Source organism: Neofelis nebulosa, chromosome 14, assembly GCF_028018385.1.
Source record: "Neofelis nebulosa isolate mNeoNeb1 chromosome 14, mNeoNeb1.pri, whole genome shotgun sequence".
NCBI classification, from domain to species: Eukaryota; Metazoa; Chordata; class Mammalia; order Carnivora; family Felidae; genus Neofelis; species Neofelis nebulosa.
In genome coordinates, this window is record NC_080795.1 from 51,809,055 (window position 1) to 51,832,843 (window position 23,789).

The 23,789-nt window shown below is 37.6% G+C and overlaps 1 protein-coding gene across 6 annotated transcripts in view; it reads left to right on the top strand.

Annotated features, from left to right (window-relative positions):
• OXR1 (oxidation resistance 1) overlaps positions 1 to 23,789 on the top strand; it is a 445,487-nt gene that overhangs the window by 259,348 nt on the left and 162,350 nt on the right. Inside the window, exon 1 of one of the 6 annotated variants that reach the window (XM_058698827.1) lies at positions 20,533 to 20,769. The exons of the other annotated variants lie outside the window; for them this stretch is intronic. Within the exon in view, the coding sequence (XP_058554810.1) occupies positions 20,757 to 20,769 (13 nt within the window). The 5' untranslated portion in view covers positions 20,533 to 20,756. Of the gene's footprint in view, positions 1 to 20,532; positions 20,770 to 23,789 lie in introns of those variants that run through there. 6 annotated transcript variants of the gene reach the window in all.

Consider the following 23,789-nt stretch of genomic DNA (forward strand, 5'->3'; position numbering starts at 1 on the left):
TGGAGTTAGAGTAGAAATAAATATCAGTGACTTTCTGTAGATATCGCTCAGTCCAGGTCTCCTGGGGGCTATTTCTCTGCCTCTTGCAGACCCTGAGAGTGTCTGGTTTGTGAGCATCTGTGCCTTCATTAGGAGTTCATTAGCTGACGCCTTTTCGGAGGCAGCTGACCCCTTCCTCGAACTGCAGCCCTATCCTCTCCCTCCCGTCTCTGCTCTTCAGTGATTGATGGTCTGCAGATGTTTGGAGAGGAAAAGCACAGCAGCTCCACACAATTGGTCTGCACTGGAAGACGGCAGGCCACGCGGTCCCTACCTTGTTTTCTCATGTGTTCTCTTCTGACAGCAAGACTTTTATTGAGGAAGAGGTATCATACAGTTTCCCTTCTGGGGATGTCTCCTGTGTGTTAACCTTATTACTAAAAGCATTGAGTATGAAGCACAGTTATCACTACACTTCTCTGAGTTGTCATCTTGTCCCAACTGCAGATCCGATCAGGGACCTTTCCAAAGGATGAGCATGACTATCCCATCGTTATTAAAATATGTGTGCTCTTACCACTGGCGTTTAAAGTGAAAAATAAATTTGGTATCTTATTTGAAGATGTTCAAGTTTTCCGTACCCAACAGAAATAATTCTCCAATCTCGTTCCTTTGAAAAACAACAGCATCATGCTGGTAAATATGGAATAAGAAGTATCCTTATCAGAAAGCGGTCTAAACTGACTTTGTTTTCATCCCTTGTGTAGAAAACATTCCAACTGTGTGTCAAACTAATAGAGTGTGTCTCGATTCATTCCTGTATCTGCCAAACCGAAACAATTTGCCAGTGTGTATTGTTTAACTTCCCCATCACCTGAGAAAATTATATATATATATATATATATATATATATATATATATATATATATCATATCTGTCTATCTACATCCATTCATGGCTTATGTAATAATGATATGATGTGAGTGAAATAACTCTGAGAAGTAAACGTTCTGAGTAACTTTCCTTTTCCAGTAGAGTGGCTCTAGAACTGGAATTTTGCCCCAGAGTAGCTTAGTTGATGCACCGAAAAAAAAAAAATTAATTGCTTTCATAAAAGTGAGTATTTTACTTCAGGTATTTTACTTAAGCAGCTTTTTGATGGGATCACATCTAATGTGAATATACTTATTTACATTGAGTATAAAATGAATATGCTGGTGATAATTAATGGGTCTTAGGCTCAGTTGTCTCAAAATGATGGTAAGGAGGCTTATTTCCAAGGTTTCAATTAAATGTGACCTGAACATGTTTGAGCCTCTGCTTATGATCAGTTTAACAAAATATCTTAGGACAAATTCTGACCTGAACTACATGCTCTGGTTTGAAACAAAGCTTTGCCATGGAATAGGGGTTGCCTATGGAAATATTGGTAAAGCTGGGATTAGTAGGACTCATGGCAGCTATAGAAGATGACATTTGATCACCTAACAGGTTATTGATTAGAGGGTGACACAGGGTAATTTTCTCCTCTACCTGAGGTAGTTCTAAATTACTTCTTTTGGCCCAAGTTCTACAAATTCCTCAGTGTGCAGGTCCAGTTCATGTATGAATAAACCTTCCCCACCCCCGACTTTTTTCCCATTTGGAAGGTAAGATCTATTTAGCTGTAGTGTTAACAAAGAACAAAAACGTATTGTAGTGAGGAAAACACGTTTTGGGAAATGTTAACAGATGCAGCAGGGGGAAATTCCCCATAGACACCAACTCCTCAAGCCTTGCAGCAAAATGCACATTCTCAACGCCAGCAGTGTCTGAGAACTCTACACAACAAGGCACTGGGCATGCCCCTTGCCCAAGCCAACCACAGCTATCCTGGTAGCAGAGTTTGTGAAGCAGAGAGTAGAGTGAAAGTAGCCTGGGCGAGCAGCAAGAAGGGGATCTCCCTAGGGGCTGCATTCCTAGTCCTTGTCTCTTGACCCTAAGCACAGTATTTCCTGCTTGGAGCCTACTGAATAAGGAGGAGGCATCCCAAACCTGTGCTGGATGGCGCTCTCTTTTAAGACGCTGGGTTTAGGCAAACCAGGGTCTTGTGGTATTGAAGAATACAAGTTTTTACGTTAAAGATGATGTAGAGGGGTAGTGAGCATAGGCTTCGGTATCCTGTGCGAGAAGCTGTTCCAATCCTGGTTCTGTCCTTATTATGTAGAACCGGGTATGGAAGAAGTACCTAATTCATAGATTCTCATAAGTAAATGAGATCATGCACAAACAGCTGAGCATAGTAGGATGTCAAATGTCCTTGAAACGCAAAGGCACAAAAGCATGTGAAAACGGACTTCAGCAAAAGCTGCGCAGAAGCCCCTTGCTATATCTAATGCAACGCCTGTGTCTTACATAATCTTTCCTCACAGATTACGTAACGTCTGTGCTGGTGTTTCTCAGTCTACTTTTCTGTGTGTGTGCTGCCCTGCTAACTATTCTCTCTAACTCCCTGTGTTTCCTCACAGCTAGGCTGAGCTTCCTTCCGTAGCTTTAGGCTATGGCTTCCTGTTCTCTCATCTGAAACTGAGCAATTCCCTTCCCTCGTTAATTTCCTAACCCCCAAGCTATTTATGCAGTCTGAGCAAATACTCACCTGCAGTTTTTCTTTTTTTCCTGAACCCCTGTGAATCAAATTCTTTTCTTTTCACATGTACACATAAACTCCAATTCCTTTTTCTCTTATTGTTTGCTCTGTGTAGTTAATGAAACATTTTCTGCATTGAGCTCTTCCAATTAATTAAGATTTTTTTTAATCTAATGAAAGACATATAACCCATTACCTAAAAAGCTGAACAGTAGGATTTAAAGAAGGCTTCCCTTTAATGCTACTTAAAACTATTTTGACTTCTTGCTGTCCTTAATAAGGTAGCTGAAGCATGGGAAATAATTCCATACATAGCTGTTAAGTTAGTGCTTAATTTAAAATGAGACTTTAATTATATAAAGCATAAAGTTAAGGATTATGTTACCCACAGAGGCTACTGTTCTGGCCTAGGTTACTTCTAACACTGATTGGCAGCTAACTCAGGAGATTAACATTTCCCTGACCTGTTTATTATCTGAGCCACAGAATCAGCAAAAAGCCATTCTCAGTAAAACTACTATTTGTGGAATTCTACTTATTTATTGGAAACCACCTTATTGTGAGGCAGCCCCTAAGAAAAGAAAGAAGGAGATGTTTCCCCTAGATTCTACTTGTTGAATTCATCACACAGGATCCTTTGGAACTCCTCATTTATTCTTCATCTCTGTACTCAACTAAGGATGAACTAAGCTAAAATGCAACAAGAACAAACCTTTACAGTCATAAAGGAGAGATGCTGTCCTTTGCAGTGGTCAAATGCCACTCATGTTAGTGACAAAACCCTCCTATCTGACCTGGGATCTTTTATATATATAATGTTTACCTCTGAGAGAGAGGGAGAGACAGTGCAAGCCAGGGAGGGGCAGAAAGAGAGGGAGACACAGAATCCGAAGCAGGCTCCAGGCTCTGAGCTGTCAGCACATGAGCCTGACCCAGGGCTTGAACTCACCAGCCATGAGATCATAAGCTGAACTGAAGTCGGACGCTTAACCACTGACCCACCCAGGCGCCCCAAAAGCTTCCTTCTTGAACTGGCTACTGTGGGAAGTGAAAGCACATAGCCCTTTTTATATCAATTGCTACTAACGTATAACAAACCAACTCAAACGTAGTAGCTTAAAACAACTACCATTTATTGAACATATGCTTCTTTGAGTTGGTAATTTAGGTAACACTTAGCTGGGTAATTCTTCAGGTCTCATCTGAGACCCTTCATTCTTCTCATGTTTCTACAGATGGCTCAATCAAAATAATGGATTATTATGAATGTTTTTATATTTTACCCCTATCCAAAGTGATATTCAACATATTTAGCAACCACTTCGGTTGCTAAATTGAATGCAATCAATTAAATGCAATCACAGGTCAGGATCACCAGCCTGGATGCCCCCTGCCACGTAATTGTCAATGCTTTAGTACCTGAATCATCAGTTGGTCTGAGGGGGCAAATGGAGGAGCCTAGACATCAAGGGAGAAGGCCATCTGGGGATTAGTGCAGTAGCTACACATCAGCCAGTATAAAAGTATCTCTGATACAAACTTGTTGAATGTTAGCCCTGTCCCATCCATATAATAATCATCCTGTCTAAGATGTCCCAAGGTTCTTGATATTTTATTATTAATATACTTTACCCCGAGACTAGCAATGGCTCTCCCTACATCCTGGCACCAAGGATACTACTTACACCCATGTGTCTCTCCATTCTGTTTCTCCCAAATTCCAACAACCCACATCAACCACAAACATAAGTTATACAAATACTCCTTAGGAATAGGACAGTTCTTTCTTTCTTTTTTTTTTTTTTAAGTTCACTTATTTATTTTGAGAGAGAGAATGCAAAGGGCAGAGAGAGAGGGAGAGAGAGAATCCCCAGCAGGCTCCACGCTGCCAGCATAGAGCCCACGTCAGGGCTCAACCTCACAAACTGTGAGATCATGATCTGAGCTGAAACCAAGAGTTGGATGCTTAACTGATTGAGCCACTGAGGCACCACAGGACAGTTCTTAACTGGGGAAAAATGATGGAAAAATGACAGTTCTCAACTGGGATGTAGTTTGAAAAAAACACATTAAATATTTTAATATAATAGTAATTATATTTGTCAACTGGGACAAAATAAGCCCATTTTTTTCAAAATAGAAAATAAAAGTACAGTTGGTAAAGATTTGTCCCAACACACAATTCTCAAAGTGGAAAGAGACACACACCCTATTTCAAAAGGCATCGTGGATGAAAACCATTGAGAAACATAAAACTAGAGGTAATGTGGAGAAAGCCAGAATGTCTGGGATGGAACTTGGGAGTCTGCACTTGAAACATATAATTCTTACTGGCGCTAAAATTGGAAAACCAAGGGCTACAGATTGTCCACTGTACTGAAGAAATGCAGTTATAAATAGACACTAACCTGGGGCGCCTGGGTGGCGCAGTCGGTTGAGCGTCCGACTTCAGCCAGGTCACGATCTCGCGGTCCGTGAGTTCGAGCCCCGCGTCAGGCTCTGGGCCGACGGCTCGGAGCCTGGAGCCTGTTTCCGATTCTGCGTCTCCCTCTCTCTCTGCCCCTCCCCCGTTCATGCTCTGTCTCTCTCTGTCCCAAAAATAAATAAAAAACGTTGAAAAAAAAAATTAAAAAAAAAAAAATAAATAGACACTAACCTGAGTAATAAAGAGAGGGATGTCAGCTTGCTAAGGAAAGTTTGAGAGATCCACTGGTTACAGAATTCTTCTCTATAAACTAGTTAAGGTTTTTTTGTTTTTTTTTTTTTTTCTCTGAGCTCTTTTTGCATAGCCTCACCCTTAAGGCTGTCCTGATAAGAAGGATGCTCCCTAGTGACTCATTTTCTTTCTATGGAAGTTGTGCAAAGCTGACCAGGATTGTTCATAGCAGGCGTCCAGAGGTGGTCCCTGTCCTGAACCTTGACGGATGACCTATAGGGGCTCTCCTGAAGCCCGTGCATGCCCTGGGAGTACCATCTGCTGAGCAGGGGCGTAACGCTGAATGGCTTAGGCTCCTGATGGCGTTACAGTCATGACCACTTGCTAAAGGTCATGACAAGTAGATCCCATCCTCTGATCAAACTGCTCTTCTTAAGCCCATTTCATTTTTATCTTTCCAATATGCTGCACAAAGCTTGCCTTAGGAACTTGTATATCTTACCTTTCGTAAGACTTTTTTTCACGCTCTATCACATTGGGTGCAGGAAGAGGAAGCAAGAGGGAACACTGTCTTTTATAAATGCTTGCTATGAGTACAGACGTATATGGGATGTTGACTTTATTTAGATTGACAACGGGTGGAGCAAACACTTCAGATAGGTTCCTTGGGTTTTAAAAAGATTACTCGTGGCTTCACCAGATGCTCTGCAGTTTCATCAGCACCATGTGGTTTAGGCAGAGGCTGCCTCAAAAAGGAGGGATGCTTCGTTTGATGCATAGCTTTCATTTTGTGCTTGCCTCGGCAAGGAATGAATTCAGATAGTTTTTAGCCTCATCTGTTTACACGGTTTTGCGTGAGCAGACTGCCAGGTAATTACCCAAATAAGGAGTTACTGCTCCAGAGATGGACTGCCAAATCTCATTGTAATTACCAAATATAAATGCTATTAAAACTACTAAAATGGGGAACACTTGGAAGCCCATGATGGTCTGTCAAAATAGTAAATATATTGCATCATTTGAAAACCTTGTCTACTCATCTTTTCAAAACACACAGTAGGAAGAGTTGATAAAGGTAATGGAAACAAAAACTAAATAATTAAAAAAGTAAGTTCTCGGGGCGCCTGGGTGGCGCAGTCGGTTAAGCGTCCGACTTCAGCCAGGTCACGATCTCGCGGTCCGTGAGTTCGAGCCCCGCGTCAGGCTCTGGGCTGATGGCTCGGAGCCTGGAGCCTGTTTCCGATTCTGTGTCTCCCTCTCTCTCTGCCCCTCCCCCGTTCATGCTCTGTCTCTCTCTGTCCCAAAAATAAAAAAAATAAAAAAATGTTGAAAAAAAAAAATAAAAAAGTAAGTTCTCTGGCTCTCCATTTCAGTTAGAGATTAAATGCAGAATATCTTCAATTAAAACGTAAATGGAATTAATTGCATGAAGCTATCTATCTGGATGATATGTGATCACTGAATAATTTGCTAACTGGCACCGAACAATGGCCAAAGGAAAATAAAATAATTGCTTAATGATTCAAATTATGATATTTTATGATCATTACTCTCTACTGCTGATGGAATGTGACCCTGGATAAGTTTCTTAGCCTCCCGGAGTCATTGTATTCCCGTCTATAATATGAGGAAATGGAAACACATGATCTATAAGGTCCTTTGCTGACTTAAAACTCTGACTTTTAAGGTCTTTGACTCTATTATATCTTGTTTTCTCTACCAACCAAGTTCATGAAAGAAGGACTAATTGTGGACCCAGATATGCATTCAGATCTTGTTTCCTTACTTCCTAAGTGCATGAACATGAACGTGATAACCTTCTCACCTTCTTCATGTGAGACAAGTGGAGAACACCTACTTCATGGATTTATGATACATAAATGAGGGAGTATTTAAAATTCCAAGTACAGAATCCTTCACTTACACTTCTGATCCTGCATAAATTGTATTCTTTTTCTTACCTGGCATCATTTCTGGTATCTCAAATCTACCTTTTCAGTGAAATCTTTTGGCTTCTGACCTCTCGTCCCTACAGAAAAGTTATAATCCCCAAACTATACTAGAGGGATGATAAAATATATCTATCTATCTGTATATATATATTTGAGATATATATATCTTTTCCTCCTGAATTGTCTCGGTAAAAAGAATGAAAACATCTATTGAAATAATTGTCCTGCTGGCTGTCTCTTTTTCTGTTTGTCTTGGCCTTAATTTTTGTGAATGAAATACATCTGAAGTAGAAGAAGTCGGTTGCTTCCTGTGTTTAGAAAACCTTTTCTCATCGCTCCTTTTCACTACTTTTTCACTATTACTGGCTGTTGCATATGAAAATCTTTAAATTAAAAATAACATGATTATTCATTATACAAAATACTGGATCATATAAAAAATAGGAGAAAGGGGGGTGCCTGGGTGGCTCAGTTGGTTGAGCGTCTGACTTCAGCTCAGGTCATGATCTCACACTCTGTGAGTTCAGGCCCCACATTGGGCTCTGTGCTGACAACCCAGAGCCTGGAGCCTGCTTCAGATTCTGTGTCTCCCCCTCTCTTTGCCCCTCCCCTGCTCATGCTCTGTCTCAAAAATAAATAGAAACATTAAACAAAAATTTTAAAATAGGAGAAAGGAAGCATAAACACACTCTCCAGAGAGAACAACCTAAAATATAATTTGCCAGCTTTCTAAACTATGTGTGCACAATGTGTACACGTTGACAAAACAGGCTGATACTATATGGTGCTAAGGTCAACACAAGAGTATGGGGTGCAACGGCCCGGAATGTGCTTTGATTTGTTCAGTATTGTTCTTCCAGCATCTAAAACATGCCAGCCAAGAGTGTGCACTCAATACTCTTTTTAACCTAATTTATCCTCTGTATCTTTTGGGGCCAATAAATGGATTCTGCAGCATCATTTTCAGTGGCTATATAGTATTCTACAGTGTAGATAGATCCCAGCTTACTCAGTAGATCCTCTGTTGTCTGCCTTGTAAGGTTTTCTGTTTGTTCTTTTTTGTCTATAATAGTATTTTAATCAACAGTCAGACAAATAAATATATGCCTTTCTTCTTTACTACTGTTTGGATAAATTCATTAGAGTAGAATTGCCAAGTGCAAGTAATTTACTCACAATTTTAGAGAATTATTACATATATTGCCAAATTGTTCTCCAAAAGATAATGTCAATTTACAATCTCGTCAACTGAGATTGAGCGTTTCCCTGCACTCTCACAGATAGTAGGTATTATGCTGAAAAAAATTTAGAAACCAGTTTAGAGGCACCTGGGTGGCTCAATCAGCTAAGCGTCCGACTCTTGATTTCAGCTCAGGTTATGATCTCACAGTTCATGGGTTTGAGTTCAGCATCAGGCTCTGTGCCGACACTGAGGAGCCTGCTTGGGATTCTTTCTCTCCCTCTCTCTCTGCCCCTCCCCTGCTTGCATGCACACAGTCTCTCTCTCAAAATAAATAAATTAACTTTAAAAAAAAGTTTTAGAAAGGTCATTGCATACTAAATTTTGTCAATAACCATTTCTACATTTCCTGGGATCCAAGATCCTATAACCCAGCAAGGATAAAATCTTGCTAAAATAGTGTAAAAAGTTTGACAGTGTCCATTTAAGTTAATCACAAACTGTTATGAAACCCGGAAACACAGTAAAACCTTGTGAAATATTTGTAGCCTGTTCAGTGTTCTTCTTTCATGGAATCGGATGTGAAATGTCTGTGTGGGAGTTGTTTTTCCAAGGTAAATAGATTATTATTTATATCTCTAGGTGCAAATGCTTTGAAATAACCAGAACATGTTGCAGCTGAAGGTGGCCTTACATAAGTTTTCACAGCTACTGCTTGTCAGCGCACTGTCATGGTGTGGCTTTCATGGTTTGATCTGAGTTTCACACCCAGCCATGATTCTTACGTTTTTATCATCCACTCTTACGTGAAACAATGCATCAGACAATATTCCATTATTCTTCCTCATGTGCTCCAACTTTGATATTCATAAACACCATCATTAATGCTGCTCCCACTATGTCAGCATCTCCAGATTGGAGATTTTTTTTTTTTTGTCCCTTGAAGATATTTCTGTGTCCCTTGAAGATATTTCTGTGTAGACCTGGAAGTCCAGAGCCTATATTTTCTGTATATTTTTTATATTTTCTGTATTGCATAGGATCAGTTTGAAGTGGTCAGTTAGTGATTGCCACGAGATTTAGACATGATTTTGCTATCTATGGAGTAGCTTACAGAGGGATAGTTGCCAATATTAACAATTAGGGAAGAGGCTGGCTGATAGAGTGGTGATTTAGAGAGAGGAGGGGAGCAAGAATTTAAAATGAAGAATTAAACAGATGTCGAAAGAAAAAGTATGAAACTTGAACTTCAATGCATGCTAGAAAAACATGATATAAAAGTAGACAAAGAGGCTGGCCTCCCATCTGCAGGGGAAGGAGGTTATTATGGACTAGAAAGTTGCCAAAAAAAATCAAAGGAGAAATTAAAGTATGAAAACAGAAGAATGGCCAAGAATCATGTTTTAAATATAGAGGTAGATTTGAACTGTGAGACCTGGCTTAGAGAGGTGGGGAAGATATCTAAAAATAGCTCTTTAATAAAGAATCATTTCAAACATATGGTGCTTCCTGAAGACAAAGATTGAGGGAAAATAGATACTAGTTGTCAGACTGTTCAAATTAGCACATTCATGTTTTTTTAGGACTCGGTGATAACCTGTCTTATTTTGCAGACATTGAAATTATCCCTATGTGACCTGAAAAATACTCATTTTTTTTCCAAAACAAAAATTTTAATTCTTAAAACATGACACAAATTTAGAGAGGCAGGCAGTAGCCAATGTTTCAAACACTCATATATTAATGGTATTTCCCTGGGCCTGTTATTATTTGGTTGGAATTTGTTACTCATCAAAAGCAGTCTAGTGTAATAGAGATTGCGCTTTGGGGATTCAGATCCTAGCAGCTGAATTAACGGCTGTGTGACCTTGGGAATCTTGTCTTCTCTGAATCTTATTTTCCTTATAGATTAGTGGAAATCCTAAAGTCTCAGTTTTAGGGTGCCTGGGTGGCTCAGTCGGTTGAGTGTCCGACTTTGGCTCAGGTCATGATCTCATGGTTTGTGAGTTTGAGCCCCTCGTCGGGCTTTGTGCTGACAGCTCAGAGCCTGGAGCCTGCTTCGGATTCTGTGTCTCCCTCTCTATCTGCCCCTCCCCCACTAACACTCTGTCTCCCTCTCCTTCAAAAATAAATAAACATTAAAAAAAATCTAAAGTCTCAGTTTTGACAATTAAATAAAATAGTACACATTAAATGTCTAACAAAGTAAGCAGAGAATTAACATATGTTTCTTTCTCATCACCTTCCCATGCAATGCAAGAAAAGTCTGCAGAGGTTTATGAAATTAAACATACTGTAAAATAGTGTAATTAAATTAAAAACAAAACAAAACAAAACAAGGACCACCTGGAAGAGAGGAAATTGTCATTATCAGGAATGTGAGATGAAATTAGTGTTGGAGATAAGCCCTGAATTTGTCTCAATTTCTTGCTGTCTCTATCAGGATGCTTTTGGTTACAAGCAACAGAAAATCAATCTCAAATTGATTTTAATAAAATAAATTCATAGGCAAAGGTGACTGAAATCTAGAGGTAAGCTTGACAAGGTCAGGCTTGATCTGTCTACTTAAAAGATGAGAAATGGACCCACACTCATGCTCTCTCCATTTCTCAACTCTACTTTAGTGCTACCTATATTCTGTGGAGGCTTCCTACTTCATGGTCCCAACATGGTTACCTTGTTCACATTCAGGTTTCTTTGTGATTAAAATGTCTAGTCTGAAGTAGCCAACAATCTATTATGAATGGTCGAGAACTTGTATCTTATACATGCTATCTCACTGATACTCAGCAAAGAAGAAAAGTTTTTTCTACTCTGAAACAAAAATCCTGTGCTTTGGCCTAAATGAATCAACTTAGAGCACTTGCCCATTCTTTTCTCAATAAATGTGACCTAGGTATGGGGTCATGCCAATTCCTGAGGACTGAGCCACAGATTCTACTTTTAATTTGGAGGCCAAGTCAGTTACCCTTGAAGCACATGGGTTGCTTTGGAGTAGGGTGATGTCAGCAAGAGTAATGCAAAGATATGCTAGGTGGCTAAAAGGGCAGATATCCACCAGAGTAGTTGTGATTAAATGGGAAACACTGGGTTTTATATGTATATGTGAGATATATAATTGAAAGAAAGGAAGCTTGAAATTCACCTTATACTTCTGGAAATTAAATTCAAGGAAGAGCTTATTGAATTAAGTATTGTCAGAAAAAGGAGTGGGGGAGGAGGAGGAGAAGAAGAAGAGGAAGAAAAAAAAGAAAAAGAAAAAAGAAAGTGTTTTCACAGAGACATTACATCCAGTAATGATTCTCCTAGATTAGGTCAGAAACACCAGTCAAATACTAACTTTTTGTATACGTTTTTGTTTTCTGATGTTTTGATTTAATAGGAGACATGATTTGGAGAATCTAGAATAGATTGCTAATACATCTATTAGTCTTCAAATAAAGCCATTTTAAATGCTTGAACAGTATTCTGTTGTGGTTAATTCAAGATTTAGTTCTCTAAGAAGGGACCATAGCATATAGTATTCTAAGATGTAAAGTAAATCAAAGTTACTTTATACTTAAGACATCAGATCTGAAGTTTCTAACATTCTATTGTGAACGGCTAAGAACCTGATTCTTAATTCAGTACTGGTGTAGAAAGCCATGTGGCCTGAAAGTGCTCCCAACATCATCCCAACAAATACTTTGAATCTTCTCCAGCAACTGAGTCTGAGCCATATGGCAAATTATGAGTGATTTTTAATTAAAAAAAAAAAAAAAAAGGCATTCATTCTTAGAAGAACCCTAGATGGCTTCGGGGACATCTGGTTTCAAGTAGCATGGCACTCTGCACTCTCAAATAGCTATATTAATTGCCCTATAGAATGCGTTAAGATTAGCTATTTAAATGTTGGGGAATGGCTAATAAATATAGTAATTTTAGTTTGGGTGTAATTAATGGTGAACTAATCTTCTAAAAGTAGCCAACCAAATCCAGCTGCTTCTGTCAGATAGAACAGCAATAGTTAGGATACTAATTTGGCTGTTATAATAAAGGCCAAAAGATTTTCTTTTTGCCCCACACAGCAGTCTGAGGTAGGCAGTCCTGGGCAAATTTTTCGCTGTCAGTGGTAGAAACTTACTCTAGTTCCTCTGGCATCCTTAATATTCATTTCCCTTCCCAAAGTCCAAAAAAAAAAAAAAAAAAGGCTTCTCTAGTGTCCACTCTAACATCTACACCCTAACCAGTGAAAAGAAGGGAAAAGAAAAGATGGGCACAGAACTTTCTTTGTAGGAACGTGCTTCAAAAGTTGTCGTGTTGCTTCTGTTCATTTCTCATTGGCTAGAAACTACTTGCTGGACAACTCAGTGCCCAATTAAACCCTCTATCCTTGCAAAAGATGAATACATATAATAAGGAGAGAACTAGCAGGCTCTGGGACACAGCCTCTGAAGAGGCTGCATAACTTCCTATCCACCAAAGCTAAGTTGCATCCGCCCAGTTCTCTCAACAAGTGGACCAGGTTGTCCAAATAGAAACTGTCATGAACAGAATATGAGATTTGTGTGCATGAAAATAATGTTTCTACTTCAGATACCATGGGTTATAGAATCCAGCATTTAAAAATCATTATAATATGCACTGTTTATTTCTGATTTCTAAAAATGCACACTTCTGAAAGTTTGGAAAATACAAAAAAAAATAGAAGCTAACAATCAACCATTGACTAGCCACAGATAACCATTGTTAAGAGTTTGGTGCGTTTCCTTTATGACTTTTCTCCTCGAGAATTTTCTTTTTAGTCACATAATTAGACACAGTTTTACATTTTTTTAACCTAATACTGTACAATTTTCTCACATCATTAAAATGAGACACTAAATATCATTTTTATGTTTGCATTAGTTTAACCTGGAGAAGTATCAGAATTTATTCTGTTGCTATCACTAGATGCTTAGAGTTTCCAGTCTTTGTTGTATTAATAATGCTACTATGAACATCTTTCTGCATAAATTTTTGTCTGCATTTTGAATTATTAGAATAGAATCTTAAAAATGAAATGGAATCAGAAGGTGAGAAAATTTTAAATGCTCTAGATCTAGATTGCTAAGTCACTTTCCACAAAGGATATTGAAAATTTCTACAACTTGTTCTAGTCTCGTTCGTATCACCCTCACTAGCATTTTTATAATTAAATAAATGAAATTTGCCTTATTTGATAAAGCACATTCACAGACCCTCTATGAACTGGTGAACCTGAGTATGGTTTCATGTGTACCCAGCAATATTTTCATGTCTACATTAAAGTCTATTATTTTGGTCATTTATTCGTCCCTTGTTTTAATGCAAATTTAAACTCTCATGTGACTGAGTCACTAAAGCTGCTTCAAAATGAATTACAGTATCTCATTTAATGACACCTGCTTTGAATGGCATACATTTAATTTAATGATACCAACCAACTTGATTCAACCCAAGAATCTTGAACAATATATATTTTTGAAAAAGAGCAGGTATTGAATTACTAAAGTAAATGACACCTCATTTATTTATGTGCCAAAGCTCATGCAGTTTTGTCAGAGGAGAGATTTCAAACTCTAGTTTCAAAGCACATTAACTCTGAATTTAGAGAAAATCCTAACACGTTTGATCGTATGATTTCCAAGTCCTTGGCAGATTAAAAACAGCTAATTTGAAAAGAGCAGCAAACATTAAGAACAAATAATGGTAGCTGAGAGGTCGACAAAGAGGAGATACAGATTTTGTATCTTTTATAACACCCCCACACACACACCACCACCGATGACAACAACAACTTGAAATTCTGTTTTTTAACATTGTGACATTTTTATAACATTCCATTTAATGAAATTATGGCTCGTCTATTCAAAGAAGAGTAAAAAGTTCATAAATATTATTTTTGCAAGGAGCTTTAATATCACAGGAAAACATTTATAATAAAAAAAACTGAATATAACTTTGCACATAGAATTAGATCACAAATAGGATTTTAAAAATTAAAAAGAGATATCTTGAAAGTAAAAGCGTTAAAACATTAACTATGATTTTCTTGGTCTGGTAAGATTATTTTTTCTTCTACTTTTTCTGTGTCTTTTAAAATTTCTAAAATGTAAATTTTGCTCTAGTAAAGATAATTAAATTTTTTTAATTTTTAAATAATATTCAGTGGTCTAGTTACAAGGATAATTGGGGGTCTATTAGATATGTCTCTTGGATGCTGTTTAAATTGTTTGTTCTGTAAAGTAATGGTCATAATAGTCCATCACACATTATGATTTTAGCAAGGAAATTCTTAAATTAGGCAAGTATATATTTAGACTGTTTATGCTATTTAAATAATATTGGAGATATTTTATAAATTAAAGTCATATTTTAGGTCAGTAGAACTGTAATAATTTAAAACAAAAAAGTATTTAAAAATTTTTTATATGTGCTCATCTTACATACAGGAATGAAATGTTTATGTAAATTTTCTGTGGCATTTCTTCCATGTAAATTTGTTTCTTTGTATTTTGGGGAAATAATGTTATACTTAGAAGAATTCATAGTATTTTCCAGATAATTAATAAATGTGTGAAATATTTTTGTAATTTTAGCTTGAAATAAGTATCTGCGGATTTTCTAAACTGATCACATAGACAAATTACATGATTTCATTTATTAAATGATTAAGTACACTGAATATATTTCTACATTTGCCTGTTTTTAAGTTATTGTCTCTCAGGTCCAAACCCACTGTTCAGGATTCAGCTTTGCGAGGCTGGGCTGGGTCTCAGAACAGTTTCTGCTTTGCCAGCTGCTACCTTTTAGGCTCTGCCCATAGGGGGCGCCAGAGGGAGACTGCAGGGAGGGAAGGCAGAAGGAACACCTGTGTGCTTGCCATTCCTGTAAATACTTATCAGCTACCCTTCTTTACTTGGGCAACCAGTGTTCATTCCAGTAGCAACCCTTCTCTAAGTACCTATGTTTAATAATTCCAGCCACTTCCTTTTGTTCCCCAGCCCTGGAATTAGCAGCTGCTTCCTACAACTGCCATTGGTGATAACTTGGTGTTATCAACCTCATACCTAAACTATTTTTTATATTCTATTCTGTCTCCTGGCTATATTGACTGATAAAGCAATATGGATATACAACATAACTTCCTAAAGCAGAAATACATGGATTGATAAAATAATTTTCCTACTAGTTAATGTTATAAGTTAACATGGACACATATGTGATAACTGATAGAAGCTATCTGAACTTTGCAAAAAGAAAGAGTTCATATATAAGATATATATAGTTCTATATGGTTCAGGGATATAAATCATAGTTCTTCTCATGACCCAGCATAGCTTCTTTTTTAATTTTTTTTTATTAAAAATTTTTAATGTTATTTCTGAAAAAATAGTTTTATATTTATTTCTGAAAGAGAGAGAGAGAGAGAGAGGGAGGAAGGGAGAATGAGTGGGGGAGGGGCAGAGAGAGAGGGAGACACAGAATCCAAAACAGACTCCAGGCTCTGAGCTGTCAGCACAGAGCCTGACGTGGAGCCGGAACCCACAAACCGCAAGGTCATGACATGAGCTGAAGTTGGATGCTTTACCGACTGAGCTAGCCAGGCGCCCCCCAGCATAGCTTCTTTATCAACCTTTTAAGGAATTTAACATTGACTATATATACTCTATGTGTATGGGTGTATGTATGTGTATCTCTATATGTGTAGTTTATATGTATATATGTGTGTATTTACACACATATATATAATTGTAAAAATGTGACAGGAAGACAGGAAGGAAATAACTTACAAAGTTAATGTGGTTGTAAAATAGATCAATCATTAATTTTTAAAATGGATTCATTTCCTTGTCTCACTTGCATCTGAATTCTGGACTCTGAGTACTAAATTCGTTGGTTAGCAAAATACTTAGCACATCTGGTTACACATTCATCAGCTCAGTGGTGTTTGCATTGTTCTTTTTTTTTTTTTTTTAAGTTTTATTTGTTTATTTTGAGAGAGAGAGAGAGAGCACATAGGGGATGGGGAGTAGGAAGAGGCAGAGAGCTACGCAGAGAGAGAATCCCAAGCAGGCTCTGCACAGCGCTGAGCCAGAGGCAGGGCTCCATCCCACGAACCCGAACCTGTGAGATCATGACCTGAGTCAAAATCAAGAGTGGGATGCCTAACCAGCTGAGACACCCAGGAGCCCCTCACATTGTTCTTATCAACAAGGTTGTTCCCTCTTCCCATTTACTCTCTGTCCTGTTCCTACTAGCATCTGAACTCAACCACTACATTTGACCTCAATTAAAACCTAATCTTCTCAACCTTCTTCGTGCATAGGGAGAAAATATGCCAAGTGCCAATCAATACATGCCACATTCTGTGTTGCTGACTTGGACTGACCTCTCCTAGCTCCTGAAGTTTTTGGCCACCTTTGCCTGTCTTTAGCCATAACTACTTTTATTCCCGATATTTTGAGCTTACTCTGGGTTCCTGACTTGTCCCAGACTGCATTTCTGGCTTACTGCTTCCCTTTGCTGCAATTGCCTCTTTATGGCTGGGTTAGTTATATAGTAACCATGTGAAACTCATCCCTTTCTGTCTTACATCCTGTAATTGCTGTTCCTTGACCCTGGAAATTTCTCAAAATTCTGGTTCTCCTGTGTCCTTTCATCTTCCCTGAGGCCAGGGTTAGCCTTACTTTAGCCTTACTGCTTCCCAAGCTGGCCAGCCTCTACTTCAAAAAAAAAAAAAAAAAAAAAAGAGTCGAAAAGCCTAGGCCAAAGTGGGAGAAGTAATAGGTAACTATTTTTGTATTTCTGGTTCTCTCCAAGTATTCAGGGAAGGATGTTGTAAAGCCTTATGGCTGAGTTTGTTGGCTCTGGAGTCAGAATGAACTGAACTCAAATCTTGGTCCAACCATTTACTAGTTGTGTGACCTTAGGCAGGTTTCTGCCTCTCTACTTCAGTTTTCTTTTTTCAACGTTTTTTATTTTTATTTTTGGGACAGAGAGAGACAGAGCATGAACGGGGGAGGGGCAGAGAGAGAGGGAGACACAGAATCGGAAACAGGCTCCAGGCTCCGAGCCATCAGCCCAGAGCCTGACGCGGGGCTCGAACTCACAGACCGGACCGCGAGATCGTGACCTGGCTGAAGTCGGACGCTTAACCGACTGCGCCACCCAGGCGCCCCTCTACTTCAGTTTTCTTAAGTATACTATGAATACAGCATATCTGCCTGAAAAATATTATAAAGATTAAGTTGAATAATCCATATAAATTGCTTAGAATTGTTCAGCACAGAAAAATGACTCAAATGTTAGCAATTATTTGTTACCCTTCGGTAATGATACTTGATGACTTTGTTGAGTCTAAAATTGAATATCATGTCTAAGTGACTGTTTTCCTGATTCACTAACATTATGGAAGCATTATTAAGTAGACATCGCTTACTTACACAACTATCAAACCCTCCATCTGTTTGTGGCACCTATTTCCATAAATGAAAAAGGAAGAAAAATCACTACTGATAAAATCCTTTAGAATGTAATTTCAGCCTGTCTTTGAAAGGCCCAAAGATCGTAGGAATCTGGAGGAAGCAGTTACCAGAATAGAAATCTTAGAACAGCCTGTTCAAAGCCAGGCTGCTGGGTTAAGCAATTAACAGTGTAGCTGGGTTCATACTTGAGCTCCACGTATGAGACAAAGGATATTATTTTCACCTGTGAAAGTGAACCTGCATGTAATTGGCTAACACTTTTTTTGCCCTAGACAATGACTCCACAATGAATAGTTACTAATGATATACAGCCTACAGCAATAATTCTTAATCTAATCATACATTTTAATTATCAAATAACTCTAAAGAATTTATTAGGGTTTGCAGAGTTTCTTTGTAAGCATGATTACAATTGATCACATTTAACTTACTTTCAAGATTCCAACAGAACTTGATATAATTATCTATATGAGGGACCAGTCCAAAGAAGTAGAGTTCATATGATGTGTCCAGTGTAACCCAGCTAGCAATCAACAAATTGTTTACCCCAAATTTGTTCCTCCAAACTGAATGTTCTTTCCATTACTGCAAGGTGATGCCAATACTCTCTTGCTACTTCATAAAATGTCATAGAGTTTGGTGGTAACAATGGTAAAGATGAATATCATTAATATTTGAATATTTAATACCTTAATTATTGAAGAAACAAGTAATCTACAAATCAAAGTAATTATGTAACCTGATTTTAGAGACTCACTAAAACAGTTTGATTTATTTTCCCACTCAGAATATTGAATATTGAGAAGAAAATCCCTAGCTTCAAACATCTCTTCCAAAAACAAAACAAAACAAAAAACATGATAGCCAAGATATCAGTGTTTATTATGTGCCAGGCACTACAGTAAGTATACACATGTTTCACCTGATGTACTGCTCATTGGAAACCCACAAAGTAATTACAAACTTCTCACTAAATGGATCAGAGGGGGGAAAAAAACCTTAAAGTTTAGAGAGGTTAAGTAATTTGTCCAAAATCACACTGTTTCTAATAAGGGGAGTCAGGATTCACACTCAGACTAAGTTCTGAGCCAATATTCTTTTTTTTTTTTTTTTTTTAATTTATTTTTGAGAGAGAGAGAGAGAGGGCGTGTGCTCACAAGCAGGAGAGGGAGACCCAGAAGGTGAAGCAGGCTCCAGGCTCTAAGCTGTCAGTACAGAGCCCAGCACGGGGCCAGAACCCACAAACTGTGAGATCGTGACTTGAATGAATTGAAGTCAGAAGCCTAACCAACTGAGGCACCCAGGTACCCCATGAGCCCATATTCTTAATCACAGTGCTGTATGCCCTTGATTTTATATAGGTTAGCCTTAATAAGCTGTTGACTTTTCCAATTCAGTGAGGTTTAGGAAAGCAATGATTGGTTAAAACTCCAAAAAGTTTCACTAGTCCTGTGGCCACAGCCCAGATGCTGTTGTCATCCCACACGGCTCACAGTGGAAGCATGTGCATTCTGATGGACCACACACTTCCAGCAAGCCACATAAAATCACTATTCATGATTCAACTTATACTGATGACCAGCATTTTATTCTTGGGTATGACTGACTGGCAGCTATGACTCTAAATACACAGAATGACATGCAGAGAATAATTTAAATAAGAATTCTTTCAAACATTGTACCTTTCTATTGTCTTAACCATTTTTAAGTGTACGGTTCAGTAGTGTTAAGAATATTTGCACTGTTGTAAAAGAGAGATGCAGAACTTTTTCATCTTGTATATCAAAAACTTTATAAACCTGATTTTTTTCCCATTTTCCCTTGTCCCCTTAATGCTAACCCTTGGTAACTACCATTCTGCTTCCTGTTTCTTTGAATCTGACTACTTTAGATGGCTTATATAACTGGAATCATGCAGTATTTGTCTTTTTTTGACTGGCTTCTTTTACTTATTAGTGAAAAAAACAAAACAAAACGCTTTATGCTCATTAGTATAAAGTTCTCAAGGTTCATCCATCTTGGAACATCTGACAAGATAGATCTTCCTTTTTAAGGCTGAATATTATTGCATTGCACACACATACTACATTTTATTTATCTATTTATCAATTAGTAGACATTCAGGTTGCTTACAACTCTTGGCTATGATGAATAGTGCTGCCATGAACATGGGGGTGCAAATATCTCTTTGGGACCTTGTTTTCAATTCTTGTGTATATAGATACAGAAGTAGTTTGCTGGATCTTTCGTAGTTCTATTTTTAATTTGTTGCGAACCCTCCAAATTGTTTTCCATAACGATTTCACCATTTCACAGTCCTGCGTTTAGTGCACTAGGGTTCTAATTTCTCCACATCCTCATCAACACTGGTTATTGTCTGTAAAACATTATATCCTTTTCAATTTTTTGATGAAGCAATATAGCTTTGATTTCAGAAAATGTAATATCACTGAAGCTAATACTTTGCAAGGAACAATATGGGGCCAGCATATTTAAATGTTTTCCAGGCTTCTAAATGTGTTTAATTTCAGAAGCTAAATATTTCCCAGAACATTCCTTGCGTAAATGAATAACTTGCTCTTTTGAACCTAAAACACATATTTGTTTCTTCATTCTTTGGGCTACCACTGTCTTGCCCAGCTCTAAAATCTTCTCAAAATTAGTCAGAAGGAGACAAGTGGGAAGGTGTAGACTTCTCACTTTGACAGTTTGCTAAAGATGGATAAAAAATGGTGCTATTCAAAGACACTTTGTACTTGGATATTTAGAATTTAGGATGGAAATAAACCCAGTGAAATAGCAAGAATGTTTGAAAGAGAAGTCGCCAACCCACTGCTACAGAAGGCTGAATTCCAAGGAAATATGCCCCATATGTATGAAGCTGAGAAGTAAGTTTCTAAAATCATGCCTTTCTATTATCCTATTTCTCATTTACTTGAAATGTCAATCATTAGTTGGGGAAAGCATAGTCCTGCTAGCAAAACATGGAAATTAACTAAATGATAGAATCTTATGCAAATAGCAGTGGATTTGGAGACCTGTATAGTGGCCCTATTATTGTGTAAGTACCAAAAATTGCCAACCTTTGACTTTAAGAAGAAAGCACTGCTTATATTAGCTAACTATAATAATGTGATACTTTGGTAGGAGTTTTGAAAAAACTCTTAAAACATTTATCTTATTTCTATTAATATTGTTTGATTTTTCTTCCTTACATTTCATATTTCCCTGTAGAAATTTCTAGAAGCAAATGTCCTTTTCTCGCTAAACAGTAGAACAGATGAACAAAATGAAATTGTAATACATTTAATCTCACGTGTATTTACAATAAGGTAACAATATTTAGATTCTCAAAAGAATTGTTAATATGGAAAAAAATCGGAAAATTTAACCTTTTATAGCCAGTGACTGATAAATTTTCTAATGCTATCAGATGATTTATCAAAAGAGTTGATAAAAAAAACATAGCAATTCAGGTGGGGTTTTTTTTGTTTGTTTGTTTTGTTTTGTTTTGTTGTTGTTTTAATGTAAAGAAAAATATTGGCCAAAACTCATGGTAGCTCACTTGGAAAGAAATAAAAATAACAAAAGCCTACTAGGTTAGGTAAGACAAGATTATGTGGAGGTATAAAAGTGAATTATAAGCTAAAAACAACGCACTTGTTCTGTGAGACAGCTAAAAGTAGCAAACCTGAGGACAGTGTGATTTCCTTTTCCATATTTATTCTGTGTTATGGATATCTAGCATGATGAACAAAGCAGAAATGTCCCTGCCATTGTAGAACTTACTATAATTTCTTCTTGGTGGTAAGTATTCAACAATGGAGAATACTTTTATTTTGAAATAAAAATAGAGAGTCTTTTACAACATTTCAACTTTGCCTTTGCTAATCTTAAAAAGCCAAATTCCTTACTGAGTTTATGCGTAAAGCTGAATAATAACAAAGTTGGGAGGGGGGGAAACACCACATTTTATGAAGTAGAAAAAGAAAATTCATGAAGCCACAAACAGTGTTGTATTTCCTGGTTTTAGGAAAATAACTATTAAAACTTATTGCTTGACTAGCAGGCTTATTTTGTGAAGGAATCGTTAATGTATACTACAGTGAGATTTTCGAGAGGCCTATAGAATTGGTCACAAAGTGCCATGAAACAAATAGGAGATTTTGTAGAAAATTGGGATAGAAAAGAGAAAAATGAAGACCTTTGACTTTTCCAGGGGCCTTTTTAGTAATAGTTGGAAAATAACAAGTAACTGCAACCATAATTATAATAGTATTTTATTTCTTTCTAGTCTAGCGAAGTCTTTAGCCAATGAAATAAGAAGGGAGCACCATTTTCTGATGGACCCTAATAACATAGCCAGCAAGCTATTTGACTTACTTTGTTACAATACTCATTTCAGATAGTAGATGAATTTCTATGGACTTCTAAGAATTATGCCAGAGGATGTTTACATATAATTACTCTATACTGCTAGCCCTTAAGATGTCTTCTGGAATACCCCTTCTCTCACTAGGTGTTCTCCTTGCATGAGTCCTTTTCTAACAACTCCACAGAATTAGCTACTGTGGCATCTTGGTAGTAACCTACCATGAAATCTGGTTTCCAGAAAATAGACTACTTTGCTCTGCCATTGGTGGAAGTGAAGTTCAATGCCTACACAGACTCCTTCTCTTTCTCTGGCCAGCCAAATGTAGGTAGGTTCTCTATTCGTTTTGATGACTCTCACTTGACTTGATATGGGGAGGAAGATTTCCTTGTCCTCTTCCCCAAACATATGGGTTTGGGGGTAGAAACACAATATGTTGGCCAGTTTCTTCAAATAAATTCTTTTTTGGCATCTTCCATATCAACTGTTTCATACCTCTTAGGTATGTGGTGGGCCAATGGTGGCCAAACCGTGTTTATAGTCTCTTAGCATCACTTTTAGGATATGGAGATATTTGGTACCTACTTCACTTTCAACCTTGGTCCTCAGCCAAAACTGAATCAAAGTTCTACTTCCATAACTTCTGTACTTCTATGACAGATGTAGTTATGCTATTTTTAAACTTATTCCCATCAATTAGGAGTTAAAACAAAAAAATTTTGCTGAGGTATGATTGATATACAAAAAGCAGTGTATTTGGTTACAGCTTGATTAGTTTGGAGATAAGTATGTATCTGTGAGGCCATCTATCCCATAAATATCCATCATCTCCAAAAGTTTTCTCCCACTCTTCTTACTTATTTTTATGATAAGAACACTTAACATAAGATACACCCTCTTAGAATTTATTTTAGTATACAATACATTAATGTTAACTATATGCATTATGTCGCCCAGTAGATCTTTAGAACTTACTCATCTTGCATAACTGAAACTTTGTACTCTCTGACTAATAATTCCCCCAAGCCCCTGGTAACCACCATTCCACTCTGCTTCTATGAGTTTGGCTATTTTAGATTTCTCATATAAGTGGTATCACACAGTGGTGATTCTTCTGTATCTGGCTTCTTTCACTTAGCATTATGTCCTCCAGATTCATCAATTAGGTTTTTAGTTGGGAGGAGGGATTATTTGTTGGTCTTTGGGAAAAAGACTATTTAAAGTTATTTGGGTTAAAATATGTAACTTCTATAAACTGAATATTAATTAGAAAGCACAGTTTTTCCTTTAGGTTTAAGCACAATTCAGAGGTCTAGGTATTTTTGTATAAAAATATAGTTATTTGAGAGGCACCTGGGTGGCTCAGTCAGGTTAGCATCTCACTCTTGATTTCAGCACTGGTCATGATCTCATGGTTGTGAGATTGAGCCCCATGTTTCGCTCCACACTGAGCCTGCTTAAGATTTTCTCTCTCTCTCTCTCACTCTCTCTCTCTCTCTCTCTCCCCTTCTGCCCCTCTCCCCATTCTTTTCCCCA